The sequence below is a fragment of the Erinaceus europaeus genome, chromosome 2 (genome assembly GCF_950295315.1).
Source record: "Erinaceus europaeus chromosome 2, mEriEur2.1, whole genome shotgun sequence".
NCBI classification, from domain to species: Eukaryota; Metazoa; Chordata; class Mammalia; order Eulipotyphla; family Erinaceidae; genus Erinaceus; species Erinaceus europaeus.
Genome location: NC_080163.1, coordinates 21,841,974 through 21,859,896, shown reverse-complemented (window position 1 = coordinate 21,859,896; position 17,923 = coordinate 21,841,974). Strand labels below are relative to the sequence as shown.

Genomic DNA, 17,923 nt, shown 5'->3' with positions numbered 1-17,923 from the left:
AGGTGGTAAACATTATATTAAGCAAGTCTCTTAGGGGCAAGCTGGCCCCAAGAGGCGGTTTATACTGGGTTTTCAACTAGTCAGTTTTCAACTAGTCAGTTGAGAATCCACTGTGGTTGGTATGCTGTATGATTAATGTTAGCATCTGTTTCCTTAGGGGGTGAAAAGAATTGGGGCTGTAGGTAGGTAGCACCTTGGCTGACCCAGATATCCTGTTATCTGGGCCAGGGAGAGGGGAGGTCTCCCATTTGGCCATAGCCCCCCAACTCTGAACCGTTAACCCTATTTAGAACCAAAGGATTCCTGTGCTTATCTCAGGCTATGTCTGAACAGCATCCACAAGCACTTACTACAGGCTAAGTAATATGCTAGGTTCACTACAGACTTTCGTCTCTACTCTCATGACAGTCTAGCATTTTCTAGCTCAGGAAGTGCTTCTTTGTCTACATTGTCACTGATCCTGAAAGCATCACTGAAGAAGGCATCCTGAGTGAAAGACCCACTTGCTCCTAGTCAGGAGAAAGGCCCTCAGGCCTTTAATTAATCACCTGGCCCCAGGTCATGCAGCTAGAACTGGGTGTAAGCTGGAACTGGAGTGTAAGTCTATGCTATTTTTCTCCTTACAATGGTGCCTAAGGTCAAGCAGAGAACACATAATTAAATTCCAAAACAAGCATGCCATACTCCAAAGGAAAGGGGGAAAAGGACATTAAAAGGGACAGAGGGGAGAGGGCAGGGTTGTCCCAGAGACTCTGACTTGGGCTGACCCCCAAACTGATCTGCCTGACACATATTTTCTTCTGAAGCAGTTCCTGTCCACAGATTATTGGGGGTGGTCTGCTTATTATCCCTGAGACAGTTTTCTGAGATAGAATGCTAACATGTTATACACACAAAATAATAGCAAGCTCACATCCTTAAAACCTGGCCTTTTGGGAGCTGAGTGGGCAGGCCAGTAACTGCTAAAGTTAGTTGGTCAGTAGTCCAAGAGCACAAACTGGAACCCAACATTTCTTTTCAGGTATATTTGTCACCAGGGCTACTGCTGGCACTGAGTGCCGGCATGACTCCACTACTCTCGACAGCCATTTTTCCTTTCCCTCTAGAGAGAGGATGAGAGACAGATCAAGAGGGAGAGACAGAAGTGATGATGTGATGCAGTACCACTTGCAGGCACTTGCATGTGGTGGCCTGGGGCTTGAACCCGACTCCCTGAGCAGGGCAACCTGTGGGTTCTAGCTCTACAAGGCCTGGACACCCAAGTGTTTTCCATTTGAACTTCCACACCTCTGGATGGGATATTGCTCTCTGCAAGTTTTCTCTGGGCCTGCCTTCTGACTGTTCTTATGAAGCACTCACTACACATTCATTTCTTGCAGACCTTGGGAGTCCTGGGTTATACAGGCTGATATTAAAAACAAACAATGCCTTTCCTGTGAACCTACGGTTCCACAGTTTGGAGTGGAGCACATGTGGCTTACTGAGCAGCAGAACCCTTAAAAAAAAAAATCCATCAGCCACAGCAGTGTGCAACCCCAGTTGTAACCAATCTCTTAGCCCTGACTCTTAACAAAATAGGAGAGGAGAAGCAACACTGCAGTCCTCTAGCCCCTGTGACTGTGACTCTGAAACCACTTTCCAACAGAACTATCTACAACTGGTCCCTGCCTGACTGAGCTTCACATAAGCTATTCTTGCCAGATCCCTGACATCTGGATGTCACTGAACACAAGCCCGGCGGCCAGTCCCCAAGCCTGTCTTGGCACAGGAAACAAGGCCTCCATTCAGTGAGCTGCGGCTGGACAGCAGTGGCTGTGGACTCTGGCTAGCAGTTCATACCTGGCACCCGGCCAGCCCTGCACTCAGTAGCTGTTTAGACATCTGTAACGTGTGACACAGAATCTGCCCATCACCGGCCTATCCTGTGTCCTGGCATAGAGTGCATGGATCCCCACCCCTCACACCATCTCAGTTCTGCATGACACTTCTTACCACCACCTGTGTGGAAGCCAGGAGTCAGAAAGAGTTCAAAGAAAGATGGTGTGTGTGTCCCTCAATCACTCTCCTCCTTCCCCAAACATGTGCACACCCGAGAAATCAGAAGCATCAGGCTGACATGACACAGGGGGCAGAGTGTAGCTCACAGAGTGGAGCACCTGCCCTGACAGGTTCCTGGCACAGGATAGAGCTTTGGAGCCACATGGGGTGTGTGTGTGTGTGTGTGTGTGTGTGTGTGTGTGTGTATGTGTGTGTGTGTGTGTGTGTGTGTGCGCGCGCTATAGCTCTAGTGGAAGCTTCAGTGTAGTAAGGTATCTCTCCTTCCTTCCCATCACCCCAATCTTCCCTCTCTAACTATCTGGGGGGAAATGGGGGCCTGGATTGGGGTAACTACCCAGCATACATATATTTATTTATTTACTTGTTTTTATTTATGTGAATGTATGCATATCAATGAACACACACATGCACTAATATATCCAGTGGGTCATCAAAGAAGTGACTGAACAGGGACTAGAACCTAGATGTCCAAGACCACCACTAAAGAGGTGCCCTCTCTGTGACTAGACACCACGTGGTACAGTGTGTCCTCACCTGTCCCTGGTCCTTCTGATGCCTGGATCAATATTTTTGAACTTGATCTCTATGACCCACATGGGCTTAATTTAAGCTCACTTGAAGTCACCACCAGGGCTTTAGACAAAGTGTTCTGGCCTGGTTGGTCCTTGGTATATGAGTTCCTCAGGCATTGATTAGATCCCAGGTTGTAGGATTTGGGATCTTGTACATCAGACATGCATTCCACCCACCAAGATAAACCTTTGTTTCAATGGACTCATCAAAAAAGGGATATTTTTCTTTGTGACTTCCTGCCTTTCAAAACTCCCTCTATGAGTGACTGAGAAAGTTGTGGTGTATATACACAATGGAATACTACTCAGCTATTAAAAATGGTGAATTTACCTTTTTTACCTCATTTTTTTTTTTCTATCTTTTTTACTTCAAGTAAGAAGCTTGAAGGAATCAATCATGTTAAGTGAGATCAGCCAGTAAGAGAATGAATATGGATGATCTCACTCATAGACAGAAGTTGAAAATCAAGATCAGAAGGGAAAACACAAAGCAGAAATTGGACTGCAGTTGGTGTACTGGGGTGGGGGAAAAGGGTTCAGGTCCTGGAACATGATGTCTGCACAGAGGAGGACCTAGTAGGAGTTGAATTGTTAGGTGGAAAACTGAGAAATGTTACACATGTACAAACTGTTGTATTTTATTTTATTGCTGACTGTAAACCATTAATGCCCCAATAAGGAAATTAAAAAAACAAATCTCCCTCTACCCCACTGCCACCAGAAAGAACACTCTAACAGTGCCCCCGTCTCTTCCCATTTGAGACAGTCATTCTCCTGGAAGTCTCCTAATAGAAGAAACTAAATAAGAACCGGAATAAATGACTGCTAGGTTTCATTTATTTATGTGTAGTTCCAAAGTCCTTATGTTAACCAGAGTCCAGTTAAGGCAATTAATAAAATAATCCAATGTGGTGATTAAGCCAGATCTATAAAGTATAAGGCTACTGTTTACAGGGACATATGGCCTTATTACACTGCTTAAAAAGAAAAATTACCTTGGCCTTCAGTGTTTTATGGGGACTCATAATTACCAGAGGCAGAAGGGCTGTCTGTTATTAATTTTTTCTAGTTCTTATTCTCATGGTTCAGTGCTTCTCTGTTCCTGCTTGTGGAACCTGGAAGATACTGCACTGGCCTTTGAGAATGTCCAGTTCTGATCTGCAGTGCTATTGTGGTTCAAGATGTCTGTGCCCTTGTGCTCTGAGAGCCTGTATCCCGTGGCATGTGAATAAGGGAATGCCATGAGCCAATAAGCAGGGCTCCACTCCATGAATTACACTATGGCCAGTCAGTCACCAAGTAAGGAGCAAGAAGAGAACAACACAAGGGAAACAGGCCTGGGGCAGAGGAGCTGGCTCGGGGCAGAGTGCACGCCTTGCGTGTAAAGTCCTGAGTTTGATCCCAACATGACAAAGTGTGGCTCTGGTTTGTCTGTCTACCTAGCTCTTTCTCTCATAACAAATAAATAAATAAGTAGAATTAAGTAGGGGCTGGCCAGTGGCTCATGTTAATGGCAGAATGCATGTTACTTGGGAGCCGGGCAGTAGCCCAGCAGGTTAAGCGCACATGACGCAAAGCACAGAGGCCCGCTTAAGGATCCTGGTTCGAGCCCCCAGCTCCCCAACTGCAGGGGAGTCACTTCACAGGCTGTGACACAGGTCTGCAGGAGTCTCTCTTTCTCTCCCCCTGTCTTCCCCTCCTCTCTCCATTTCTCTCTGTCCTATCCAAGAACGACAACAGCAAAAGCAACAACGATGATAAACAAGGGCAGCAAAAAGGAAAAAATAAATAAATAAATAAATAAGAATGCATGTTACCTATGCACATGGAACTGGGTTCAAGTTCCTGGTTCCACCTGCAGGAGAGAAGCTTCACAAGCAGTGATGTAGTACTGAAAACATCACGTTTTCTTCATCTCTATCTCCCCCTTCCTCTCAATTTCTGTCTCTATTTAAAATAAATAAATAAATAAATAAATAAGGCCTCCAGGAGTAGAGGATTCATCATGTAGGCCCTGAGACCTGCTTAACTTTGATTGCAGTAAAATAAATTTTAAAAATAAAGTAAAATAAAGAAGTAAATGTAGCCCGAGGAGAAGCAAACGGATAAAGCACTGGAATATCAAGCATGAGGTCCTGAGTTTGGTCCCAGGCAACATATATGCCAGAGTCATGCTCTGGATCTCTCTCCTTCCCATAAATAAATACAGTGACAAAAATAAATAAATAAAATGTATGATTTTTTTTTTTAACTGCCTCCAGGGTTATCACTAGAGCTCAGTGCCTGCACAACAAATCCACTGCTCCTGGCAGCCATTTTTACTTTTCTTTATTTCTTCCTTTATTCAATAGAACAGAGAGAAATTGAGATGGGAGACAGAGAGGGAAGGAGACAGACAGGCACCTGTAGTACTTGTTCCATTGCTCATGAAGCTTCCCCCTGAAGGTGGAAAGTGGAGGGCTCCAACCTAGGTCCCTGTGTGTGGTGACATGTCTTAACCCCGGGTACCACCTCCTGGCCCCAATGTATAATTTATTTTTTTAAAGGAGACCTATGTAGTAGACAGATATTATGGTCAACACAGTGTTATTTCCATTTCCCTTCTTGTGTAGCATCTGTGCTGTTTGAAGAAAAACACATCTGTGAGTACACACACACACACACATAAACATATACACACATCTATCCCCAGTTCTAGGCTCAGTCTGGTGATCCTAACAAAATGAACATAAACCCACCCTGCTAAGTTTAGATCAATCAGTGTAGCAGATTCCATAGTCAACAAACTGGTTTAAGCTGGGGCACATGGTCCAATTTAGGTCAGTGAGACATCCTAGTTTGCCATGGGTGTTTGGAAAAAAGTCACTGGCTCCTGGGACAGAGCCTCCAGAAGTCAGTTTTTTCTAGCTTTCTGGACAGCGTGCTGTGGATGTCAAGTCGGGAATTCCTGCAGACATCGCACTGATGAGACATGCCACTGTGAGAAAGCTAGCTGAGAATGAAACTCAACCACTGAGGGTAGAGAGGAAAAAATGGGTTCTTAAACTCACTGAACTGCTAGATAAATCTTGTTGCTATTATGCAAAGTAATAAAACCATGGATAAGCTAGGGGTTCTCTCTCATGCACATGAGGAGCCATAATGCCTGCTGTGTTCTAGGCAGCTAATTAGGAGCAGAGCTGGAGGCCTGTTAATTTCACTGCTGGCCTGACCACAGACCCAGCCCCTGAAGGGCCTGAGAAGGAGCCAGAGCATGTGCACAGCTGGCCAGTCTTCTCTCCCCCCCAGTTCCTCCAGTTTCCTTCCTGCAAAAGACCAGGATGTAGGGTGTAGTCTGTAAGTCCCTCTCCTATAGGACTAAGTCTTGCCTGCTTGGTGACAGTGACAGCTGAGAGCAAAGATACCAGAGTAGGGAGCTGGAAACCCCCCTGGGTGGCACAGACAGGGAGGAGAGCCTGGGAGATGTGTCCTGGGTCCCTGACTTCCCTTCTTTCGCAATTCCCAACATGGAACTACCTTACCATCCTCCTAAAGTGGGAGGGGTCTTCTGATGGTAACTATGGAAACACCCTAACATGGAGGGGTGCTTTCCTCCCAGACAGGGGCAAAAAGGCAAGGTTTGTAAGATGGGACAATGTTCTACCAGACAGGTATGTGCAGGAAAATTCCAGCTGCCAGCCTGAAGTGGGCAGCAAGGCCAGCCAGGAGCTAAGGATGAAGGAGAATAGAAGAGATGAGGAGAATGGGGAAAGGAGAAGGAGAAGGGGGAGAAGGGAAGGCAGAGAGGGGAAGGGGGAGGGAAAGGGGGAGAAGGGAAGGGGAATGGAGGAGGGGGAATAGGCATGGGGATGGAAGGGATATGGGGAGGGGGAAAGGGGATGGGGAGGGGAAGGAGGAAGGGGAAGGAGGGGGAAGGAGGAAGGGCATGGGAAGAGAAAGAGAAAGGAGGAGGGGGAGAGGGAGGAGGATCAGGAAGGGCAACTCAATAAAGAAGGCCTTTGGCCTGTAAAGATAAGGTCAGATGTTTGCCCTAAGGATATGTGGAGCAAGCCCACACAGAGAAGAGCATGATGTAACTGTCCCCCATAAATATATTATTTCTGACTTAGGAAAATGGGAAGGTAGTGACATTCCTCATCTATCCCTCTTCCCCATCTCCCTTCCCCCTCCTTATACTCCTTCCCAGTCCCCCATCCCTCTTCCCCTTTTTCTCCCCACCCCTTCCCTCTTCCCATCCCCCTCTTAAACAGACACAGAGTACCAGACAATGTACCTCAGCAAGTGTGCTCCTCAGTCTTACAGCTGAGACTCCACCCCCAAATCTAACAAAAAGGTTTTGAGAAAGCTGGAGAAATCAGTAAAGGTTTTCCTTAGGCCCCATCTCAGATAAACCCTAAGTGAACATTTTCGGTCTCCATCAGCCATTATCCCCCATAAATATATTATTTCTGACTCAGGAGAATGGGAAGGTAGTGACATCCCTCGTCCAGTTTTCTTTTTTGTTTTTTTTTAATGTTTTATTTATTTATTCCCTTTTGTTGCCCTTGTTGTTTCATTGTTGTTGTTATTGATGTCATTGTTGTTGGATAGAACAGAGAGAAATGGAGAGAGATGGGGAAGACAGAGAGGGGGAGAGAAAGACACCACCTGTGAAGCGACCCCCCTGCAGGTGGGGAGCCAGGGCTCAAACCGGGATCTTTATGCTGGTCCTTGCACTTTGCGCCATGTGTGTTTAACCTGCTGCGCTACTGCCTGACTCCGTAGTTTTCTTAAGTCTAATTTACTGTTTCTTTATAGCAGCTGCCTCCCCTTCCCACCCTACCCCACGAATACCTGCATGTCTGTGTTTCATTTACTCTGCTGAGTTTTAACCAAGAGACATGTGGGTTCCCATAAAGCCTGTTCTCCCAGGAATGTACTGTCCTGCACACCCAAACTAGGGACCACTAGGGTCTGCACCCTAGACTCCAGGAAGAGACAAGAGCACTAAACTCTGGAAAGCAGTGCTGATTTCAAAAGAGTACAAACCAGTGCTAAGGGAGTGGGATTTCAGAGGTCACTTTAGACAAGTACACAATGGACAAGTGAAATCAGCTTAGTCAGCAAGGAAAAAAAAAATCCAGCGAGTAAAAGGAACAAATGTAAATGAGAAACAAGATGATGATGTGAATCTCATTTCATTGATAACTTAGGAGGAAGGAGAAGAAGGAGTAAGAGAGGTAGGGATGAGTTAGCTTCCACTGCAAGGCAGGATGACCTTGTACAAATACCCCATGTGACTTTGTCCACAGGACACAGGTCAGTGAAGTGGACTTGGAGACAGCACAGGATCACTCTCCTCTATACTTAGCACCAGCCCAACCTCCATCAGACAGTGAGCTTAGAGGATCTGGCCTTTGGCCAGAGGACAACACTTCAGAAATCTAAAGACTTTGGAAGGAAAAGAAAAAAACTTGAGCTGGTTCACAGTAAAGAAAGGAGATGAAGAATGTTGGTCAAATCTGAGTTGAACTTCATTTAGTGGCAAGCAGTTTTCAGGCTCATTGTGAACAGCGTTTAATATTCAATCTCATTCAGACCCATGGTGAGTGCGTGATACCGAGAACTAGTATCAAACACCTCAGGACTCCAGAAAGCGTATCCTGATATTTTTAACAAGATCCAGGTAACTTGAAAATAAATGTTGAGGGCTAGGAATATGGCTTAGTGGTAGAGGGCATGCCTTCCACACATGAGTATCTATGTTCAATACCACTCACTACATAGGCACCAAGGACACAGAGAGGCTCCATGGGTGGTGGGGTGGTGCCTTAGTCTTTCTCATAACAATATACAAGAGAGGGGCCATAACCATGTTGTGCATGCCTGATACCCCAATCCCTGGTACCATCTTATGCCAGAACTGAACAGTGCACTGGTTCTCCTTCTCTCTCTAATCTCTGCTCATAAATAACAACAATACTAATAACTCTTGCAGTTCAGGAGGTGGCACAGTAGATAAAGTATTGGAGTCTCAAGCACAAGTTCAATCCTAGGTAATGCCTGTAACAGACTGATGTCTGGTTCCTCCTCTCTCCTCCTTTTTCTCTCATGAAGAAATAACATATTTAACACTAATTATAATAATAAATCTTATATATATATATATATATTAGAAAAATTGAACCAGGGTGCCTCATAGTCGTCCAAATGTGCATGATTTTGAGTTCATTTCATGGAATCACACTTAAAAGGTAGAAATAGGGGGCTGGGCGGTAGCACAGCAGGTTAAACACACATGGTGCAAAGCGCAAGGGCCGGAGTAAGGATTCTAGTTCAAGGTCCCAGCTCCCTACCTGCCGGGGAGTCGTTTCACAGACAGTGAAGCAGGTCTACAGGTGTCTATCTTTCTCTCCTCCTCTCTGTCTTCCCCTCCTCTCTCCATTTCTCTCTGTCCTATCCAACAATAACAACAGCTATGACAACAAAAACAACTACAACAAGGGCAACAAAATGGGAAAAACTGGCCTCCAGGAGCAGTGGTTTTGTGGTACAGGCACCAAGCCCCAGTGATAACTCTGGAGGCAAAAAAATTAAATAAAATAAAACAAAGAATACAATGTTCTTTTTAAAAAAAGGTGGAAATAAAGGGGTGTCGGGAGGTTTCGTAAATTGTGGGTTCATGTATGTGCTCCACCCCTGGGACAACCCCAAGGATGTCTCTGCAGACCAAATTAAAGGATAAGGACATTTGATATGTACTCTCTTCAAGAAGGGGTTTGATCCTTCCTTGTGTCTGCCAGGAGTTCAGAGGGGGGTGGGGGGTGGGCATGACAGGTAAGGAAGAATACCTTAGGGAACTGCAAGCTAGGGAGGGGCAGCGGCTGGAAGAGAACACAGCACTGGGCGTCCACAGGGACCTCAACGCCTGGAGCTCTGGGCTTGCACACATCCACCTGGCAGGCAAGCTGGCAGGAGGAGTTAAGATGAGGAGGCAGGCCCTCAGCCTGACACCAGCCCGACACTAGGAGGCTGAGTAACTAACTTGATTGCTGTGTCCTCCGTTTCTTTCATGAAATTGAGATGGTTAGATGAGTAGCTTTTTCTCTCGTGCCCACTTAAAGTCAAATTCCTTACGACTGTCGGCCAGGTACCATATCCCCTGGCTCTCACCATTAATCTGGGCGCCCCTACCCTTCTCTCACCAGCCTCCTTGCTGTTTCTGGCACCTTCTAGGTCTGTTCCTGCTTTAGGACTTTTGCAGAAGCCTGGAATGTTCTTCCTCGGCTGATCACACATTTGCCACCCTCACATCTTTACAAGTCTAGGGTCACACTCTCTGTAAGGGCACAAAACTACTAAGTCTCCTTCACATAAGCATACCCCACAACTTCTATCTATCCCCTTTTTCCAGCTTAAAGATACTGTTTTCTTCTTTATCATGTAAGACTACCTACCCACCACTATGTATGCTCCTTGATTGTTGACTAGTTTTCCCCACTAGATGTCAGCTCTCCAAGAGCAGGGATTTACTTTCTTTTATGCCACACAGAGAATGACTCAAGGGCCTTGCACACGCACAGAACTACTATGGCTGGGGTAATCCCAGCACCTGGTACAGAAGAGGAATTCGGTACATCTTGATGAATGAATGAAGGGATGCATGCGTGACAGGGAGAGCAAGGGAGCAGGTCCTCTGCAACGTCCTCCAGCTCTGAGGTCGGTCAGCTGTGGAGACTCTGGGCAAAGGGCTCCCCTCTGTCACTGTCACTGTACTGGGATGGAGTCTATGGCCATGTGAAGCAACAGGCCAGCCAGAGGCATGTTTTCCCTCTGCTGCAGAACTTTCCAGCTGGTGTGTCCCGCAAGCTCAGTGCCTGGAGCTGACAGCTGTGTACACCATGCACCACCACCAGCAGCACCACAACTGCACATCCAAATGGTGGCTTTCTACGGTATTCGGCTCTGTTTCCGTCTTTCTTTTTTCCCTCCTTCTCTTTCTTTCCTTCTCCTCTCCATTTCCATGTTTCTTTTATTTTTGAAAAAGTTTTTCAATTTATTTCGTTTTATTATAATTATTTAAATGATGTACGGTTTATGCTAGTAGTGCTGGGGATTAAACTTGGGACCTCCAGACCTCAGGCATGAATATCTGTTGCGTAAATTACTGTGCTACCTCCCTGGTCTCTCCTTTTTTCTTTTTATTTTTCATTGTGTAGCAGGGAAAGGGGGGGTAGTGGGAGGGAGAGGAAGAAGACCAAAGCCTGTTTAACTATTTATGAGATTCTATTGGTTTTTGTGTTTGTTTGTTTGTTTGGTTGGTTGTTTCTACTTGTATGTGGTGCTACAGATTGAACCCAAGGCTTCACTGGTGGTAAGGCATGTACTTTACTTGTTGAGTCATCTCCCAGCACCCCAGCTCCCCCCCCCCAACACCACACTATTCATTTAGCCAGAAGGAAAAAGCCATGGTGATGTGCCCACATGCATTTCCCCCTGTTCCACTAGGTGGCAACATGAGCAGAAAGTGCTGGGCTGGCTGTGCAGGAGAAATTGAGCAACACTGAAGACCAGAGAAGTTCCCAAGAGCTCCTCCTCCAGTTCTCCTCCACTCCTCTCTTCTGGCCTTTACGCTTCAAGCTTGATTATTTTCACCCAATAATTTACAATCTGCTCTCTAATGGTTCATGCTTACTCACTGAATGCATATGACTCAGTCCCTCCAGCCTCTGAAACTTTATGTATACTTTTCTGGCAAGTGCATTATCGACCCTCCCTTTGAAACTCAATCCAAAAATTTCACCTCTTCCACAAGACCTTCCTAGCCAAACTTGGCTCTGACCCCAAACACACCATGACATATATTACACACACACACACACACACACACACACACACACACACACACACACACACACACGGCCATTTTTATATGTAGGAGAGAACGTACCTATAGACATGTATAAAGGAAGTAGCCTGAGAACTTCATACAGTGTTGGGCAGCCGGTAGACAAATGCACATCCGACAGAAAGGTCACGCAGGTGACCACAATGCCTATAACACAAGTCACAGCTCCACCAACTAGCACTGAATGTCAAGGGTTTGGTTAATGGGTCAAGAAACTAGACATCCAAGAAGCCATTTCTGTCTTCCAATTCCTAGCTCCTTCCTGCTATTCAGTTCAAGCTCTGGAAAATCATCTGAGTGGAAATTTTTTAGATCATCTTTGCTAAATGTTATTTGTTAGTCCTGAACAAAATTGTGTAAATATCAGTGTAACTTTAAGGGAGATTTAACATGCTCTCTCAAGAATATGGAGGTGGTGCAGAGGGTAGAGCACGTGCTTTCCATGCGTAAGACCTTGGGTCTATCCCAGCAGCACACAGGAGCACCAAACACGGAAACAAATGGTGCTTTGGCTCTTTCTCTCCTAGAAATAATCTTTAAATGCATATATTGACTGCGGTGGCTCAGCAGTAGAGGCTCTCAGTTTGATCCCCTTATGACATAAAAGGCTCTATTTCAATCCTCAAAGTTCTTCCAATTTCCCTTAAAAGTAAAATTAACTCAGGCTGGTGAGAAAGTTCACTTGGGTAGTGCACTGCATTGCCACGGACTCGATCCAGGTTTAAGCCTGGCCCCTGCTACAATGAAGGAAATTTTGCTTGTGTTCTCTTCTCTCTCCTTTCCTTCCTCTTTCCCTTCTTTCACCCCTCCCTCCTTCCCTCTCTGTCTCTAGCAAAAATAAATAAGTAAAATAATAAATTAGAGTTTCATTATAGCAGTATTAAGTATGAATGAATACATGCCCAAGATACATTTTTAAAGCATATATATCCAGAGTAAAATTGCTATATATACTATATAGCTACTATAAATACAAAAAAAAAAATGGTGGCAGCAACAGTCTAACAAACATGCACACAAATGAACATACTTTGCTTGGAGGCTATTGAACCGCAGTCCTACCATTAACAGACCACTGCGGGTCAGAGATATCAGGGTAAAAAGAAGTTTCCAGCAACAAGGCTATCTAATCTTCATAGATTTGGCAAAGCCATTCTGAAACACTGGTATCCTTTGTTTATAAAAGAACCTCCACACAAAACTCAAATGCCATATATGTCTATATTCTTTTTTTCCACTAACCTGGGCTTAACATAGGGTTCTCCACATGCAAAATAACAGAAAGGCAGTGATCTGTGGGGCTGAATGAAAAGGCAAGCAGAGGACAGCAACACCCTGTTACTTTGTCACCTCAACACCCCCCCCCCACCCCCCACCGTCAGATCCAGACAAAAACACTGCACCTCAGTCAGTGTGAGGGCAGTTGAAACTCACCAAGTTTTAGCATCTTCTCCAGGTACTCAGGCAGGACAGCTTCACAGGACAGAGTCAAGAAACAGTCACACCGACTAGAGGAACACACACAGCAGCCCTGTTGCTAAGGACCCTATGGCATCTGTGTTGCCTTGAGGAAGATGCAATGGCCCCCAAGAGTTAACTTAAGAGACTTCCTAGAGTCCTTTTGAAAACTCTACCATGAGCTTTCCAGACCAAAGCATGGGAGACACAGGTCAGCAACAGCTGCTTTGAAAGTCGTCTTGCTTGTTATTCTGGGAGCTGCTTTTCGTCACCTGGACTGGAATGCATGATGCAGCCTTTAATTGTGAATCCAGAGAGGTCTCCGAGTCCACAATGGGGACAGAGCGGGTGCTGTCTGCACTTGCCACCTCCAGACTCCAGCCCCAGAGAAACTCGGGGATTACTTGTGCTGGGTGTATAGGAGGTATTTTCAAAAAAAATCAAGCAGAAACAGGAAGTCTCAGCATGCTAGAAAAAAAAAAAGGAGCAGCATGTACATAAAAAAAGGGTGCAGCTTCACTCATACACACCTGGGAAAAAGAATCAAAAAACACCTCATTCTTCCCCAGCCAGTATAAACATGAAAGTCTATTAATAGTAAGTACTGCTTATAGCTAGCTGTTCTTGTTCTCAAGAAAGCGAGAGAACATAGTTTGGGCAATGTTGTTACTGCAAATTATTAGTCTTATGGCTTTGAAGAGAACATAAGGTTTCTAGAAAGAATGTATGGGTGGCTGTTTCCAGGCACACACAGTATATACCTGCACAGACACAGGGCCGTAGAAATGAATAAAAATAGTAGGAGCTGGATGCAAAAAGGAACTGGATTCGAGCTCCTGGTCCTCACCTGCAAGGGGAAAGCTTTGTGAGTGTTGAAGCAGTGGTACAGGTCTCTCTCTCTCTCTACCTCTCTATCTCCTCCTTCCCTCTTGATTTCTGGCTGTCTCGATCCAATAGATAAATATAATGAATAAAAATGCAAGACAAAAGTAAATAAATAAATAAAATGGGAAATCTATATACTCACACACATTCAACTCATATCTAAGACTCTGGGAAAACTATGGCAGGTTCTGCTGGAAGGGATTAGGGGCACAGAACTCTAGTGGTAGAAATAGTGTGGAATTATAACCCTATTATCTTATAATTCTGTAAATCACTATTAAATTTTTGATAAAAAGAGAGAGGGAGGGAGATGCTGGCTATCCTCCCTGGGCCACATCAAGTGCACCACCTCTATGAAGCCTTTCCTGAGGACAGGCATCAAGTCCTGTCAGATCTCATTGAATTCAACTTTACTGTGTTTTGCAGGTCCTGTGCATCTTAGAAATGGAAGGGAGGGGGCAGAGGTTCACTCAGTTGAGCACACAGATTACCATGCGCAAGGACCAGAATTCAATGCCCTCACTCCCCATGTGCTGGAGGATGCTTCTTAAGTAGTGAAGTAGGTTTGCAAGTGAATCTTTCTCTCTTTCTATATCCCTCTCCTCTTACAAGTTCTCTCTGTGTCCTATCAAATAAAATAGGAGAAAAGAAAAAAGAGAAGTGGCCAGCAAAAAAAAAAAAAAAAAAAAAGCCCGTGATGAAGCACATCTAAAAGTGTCATTTTTTTCCAGTAACTTAGATGATGGTCAGAATGAAGTATTTTTTAAATTCAAATATGTATTTAGACACAGAATATTATTATGTATTTAATAGGCTATAGAATACTGTAAATGTGACATTTATATGCACCAGGAAATTTTAAAAAACTGTTTGGCTCTCTTGATTGCAACATTCTCTTTATAGCAGTGATCTGAAACCAAATCTACAATATCCCCAAGGTGTGTGCATATCAGGACTTCAGCAACTTTTTTTTTTTTTTTTTAAACTCCAGGGCATCTCACTTAACCTTCCAAGTACTTTCCACAGTTGCCCTTGTGCTATCTTTGGTGGTCTATCTATCTTATGACTTGCTACATAAGATACATCTTGATTTTATTTATTTTATTTATACATCTTGCTACTTGCTACATCTTGATTTTATTTATATCCTTAGCAGCAATAACATTAGGCCTTGAGCCTGCCAGGTACCCAGATAGCAAATGGAACGCAATGGACAAGTGCACTGGGATCTCTAGGCTTGGCTCAAATTCCTGCCATGTTACTTCCTAGATTGTAGATGAGCAAGCTACTTCACCTCTCTAAGCAATTCTGCTTTCTGCCTAATGAGAATAGAATCATATACCTTCTGGAATTGTGGCCAAAGAGTAAAGAGAACCATGTGATGCAAATGACATACTGCCTAATATGCAGTAGACAGTTCAAATATCAATGACGCAGTGATGGATGTGAATTCAGCCACTAACTCAGGGATGAGGCTGAACAAGAGCCAAACCAATGCCAGCCTAAAAACACATGTCACATATTTTCCTTACTTTACATAATCATGTGACTTACAGTGTCTTGACGTTCACACCTTGGAAACCATCCCTTTGCTTTCCTCTTTGTCATCACTTGAAATTCTGGCCTGTGCCCCTAAAACTAGCTAGAAGAAGAAAATGTGAAGAGAAAACTCCTTCTGGAAGTGCAAGATTCTAAAATGCAAGGACTTTGCAAACAAAGATTTTTTCTTTCTTTCTTTACTCCCTTTTGTTGCTCTTGTTATGTTATTGTTGTAGTTATTATTGTTGTTGTTATTGATGTCATTGTTGCTGGATAGGACAGAGAGAAATGGAGAGAGTAAGGGAAAACAGAGAGGGGGAGAGAAAGATAAGATACCTGCAGACCTGCTTGACCACTTGTGAAGCGATTCCCCTGCAGGTGGGGAGCCAGGGGTTTGAACCAAGATCCTTGAACTGGTCCTTGCGTTTTGTGCCACGTGTGCTTAACTCGCTGTGCTACCGCTGACTCCCGTAAACAAAGATTTTTCTAGCAGTTCTAGGGGAAAAGTGGAAGGTGTAAAGAGCAGGAAAGCTACCTTTGAACAGAAGAATGGGTTTCTCACATTCCCTGAAAAAAATGTGGGCCCAGTGGTAGCTGCATGGGTAGGTGGCTGCTGGTACTCACTCTGCTGCTAGAGGAGGATGGGGCAGCACAATGAAGCTGGGGGTGGGGGTGGGGGTGGGCAGGAGCAAGCAGCACAAAATGGCTTCCAACATGGTGGCCACTCCCAGTACAAGCTCCCACACAGCCAGGGGGACACAGTCTGCTCCTGGCACCAGGTGAGTGCAGAGAAGGCTGCAAGCACTATAGCCCTGGGCACCTCCACACCCAGCAGGGCACTCCTGATTTTGCAGAGGATTCTCCAACAATGGGAGTAGGAAAAGGAACATGTGGATAGGGATCATATGGGGCAGGGGATCACTTCCTTCAGCACTTCTTCCTCTTCTCTCACTTGAGACTAGAAAGGCCAAGTCAGACTCACTCAGATCTAGTCCATGTTTAATGCTGAAATCAGCCCCCAAAGTTGGAGCTGAGTATTCCATTCATGTTACTTCACTACGGGAAGAGCCACAGGACCAGGGAGATCTGTGGAGTGGTCAAAACTCACAGAACAGCCTTAGAGAAAAAAGTCTCTCTTCCCATTCCTTTCATTGGAAGGAAAAAAAAAAAAACTTTCCTGTTTCCCTGGGACGTAGAACTTACAGCCTCTTTGCTGATTTGAGAATGGATGATTGTGCAGTAGCATTGCCCTTGTTTAGAGGCAGAAAACTCCTTCTGGTGACCCAGTGGCACAGAAGTCTACCCAGACTCAGTTTCATTAAGGCAATGTATGTTCAGGAATACATGTTGGTTCTATTTCTGGTGAGCACAGTTCTACGGCTGAAGCAGGATGCTTGCTCATCATCCCAACACTCCAGCCCCTGTCCTTGGGAGTGTGGCACTTATCATGGTGCAAGTGCTATAGATCTTCACAGAAATACACAAGACATGGTGGTTAAGGACGTCTGGGCCCTTCTTATCTGGTACTTCCTCTCCACAAATCTGCAACCACGCGACAGTAGCTATTAGAAAACCAGCTTCTCTGCTTCTGGATGCATGTGTTGCACTTTATCTTGACATCTCAAAGCCAAGGACTATCACTGAAATAATGCCAATGTCCCCACACCCAGGGAAAGTGGGAGGCAGTCTCCATTTCTAAAGATGCCGACAGAGGCCAGGAGGCTTGACAGCATGTTCATCAGGGCCCAGCAAGATGAGGCAGGGCCCAGAGAGCAGCTGGGAGCCATCCCCGCCCAGAACCCTGTCCAGAGCCCGCACTCTTGCTGGCCTAGTTTCAACGTCTGTTCATTAGCTACACCCCAAGAAAAATATTTCCTTTCCAGCCACCCACATCCTTATCAGCAGCACATTCAACAAAATCACCACCAGTGATGGAATTTGTGCCTGTGTGCAAAAGATACCTTTATGTGTTTATTTCATCTGACTCCATAGGCTTACAGAAAGAACTGGAATCACCTACAAAACACCTTGACCTTTGTGCTTTGGCACTGCCAAGTTACCTCCTAGTCCCGGGAACACTAAATAGTGGCTGTAAAGAACAGTGTTTTCTTTCTCTTCAACCTGACCTTTCACCCATCTTTGAGAGTCTTAATCTGCCTTCTTCCCAGCACCTCAACTTTTGTAGTCCCTAACCCCCCCCCAAAAAAAAAAAAAAAAAAAAACACACTATGGTCCCATCCAGAGCCTCCTCCTCAATTTGACTTGTTCTCTTTGTTTCCTTCCTTTTTTTTTTTCAAGGAGGAAGGGGGCTTTGGTGAAACAGAAAACAAGGCAAGCTGAGGGGTAATTATTCTGATAGACTTGAGACTCTGGGACTGGCAAGGTATTCTAGTCTTCCAGGTGCTAGCACAGAGACTGTGATGGTCAGACTTCCCCTCTCTCACTGGGAGGTCTTGCACTCACTAGATGCCAGACACTTTCCCTGTATTCACATGGACCTTGCCAAAAGTCCAGAAGGTGGGCA

General features: G+C 45.0%; 1 protein-coding gene across 2 annotated transcripts in view; it reads right to left on the bottom strand.

Moving 5' to 3' along the window:
• Positions 1-17,923, bottom strand: part of TNFAIP8 (TNF alpha induced protein 8) — a 158,446-nt gene that overhangs the window by 61,374 nt on the left and 79,149 nt on the right. Inside the window, exon 2 of one of the 2 annotated variants that reach the window (XM_060177423.1) lies at positions 12,952-13,025. The exons of the other annotated variant lie outside the window; for it this stretch is intronic. Within the exon in view, the coding sequence (XP_060033406.1) occupies positions 12,952-12,964 (13 nt within the window). The 5' untranslated portion in view covers positions 12,965-13,025. The remainder of the gene's footprint in view (positions 1-12,951; positions 13,026-17,923) is intronic. 2 annotated transcript variants of the gene reach the window in all.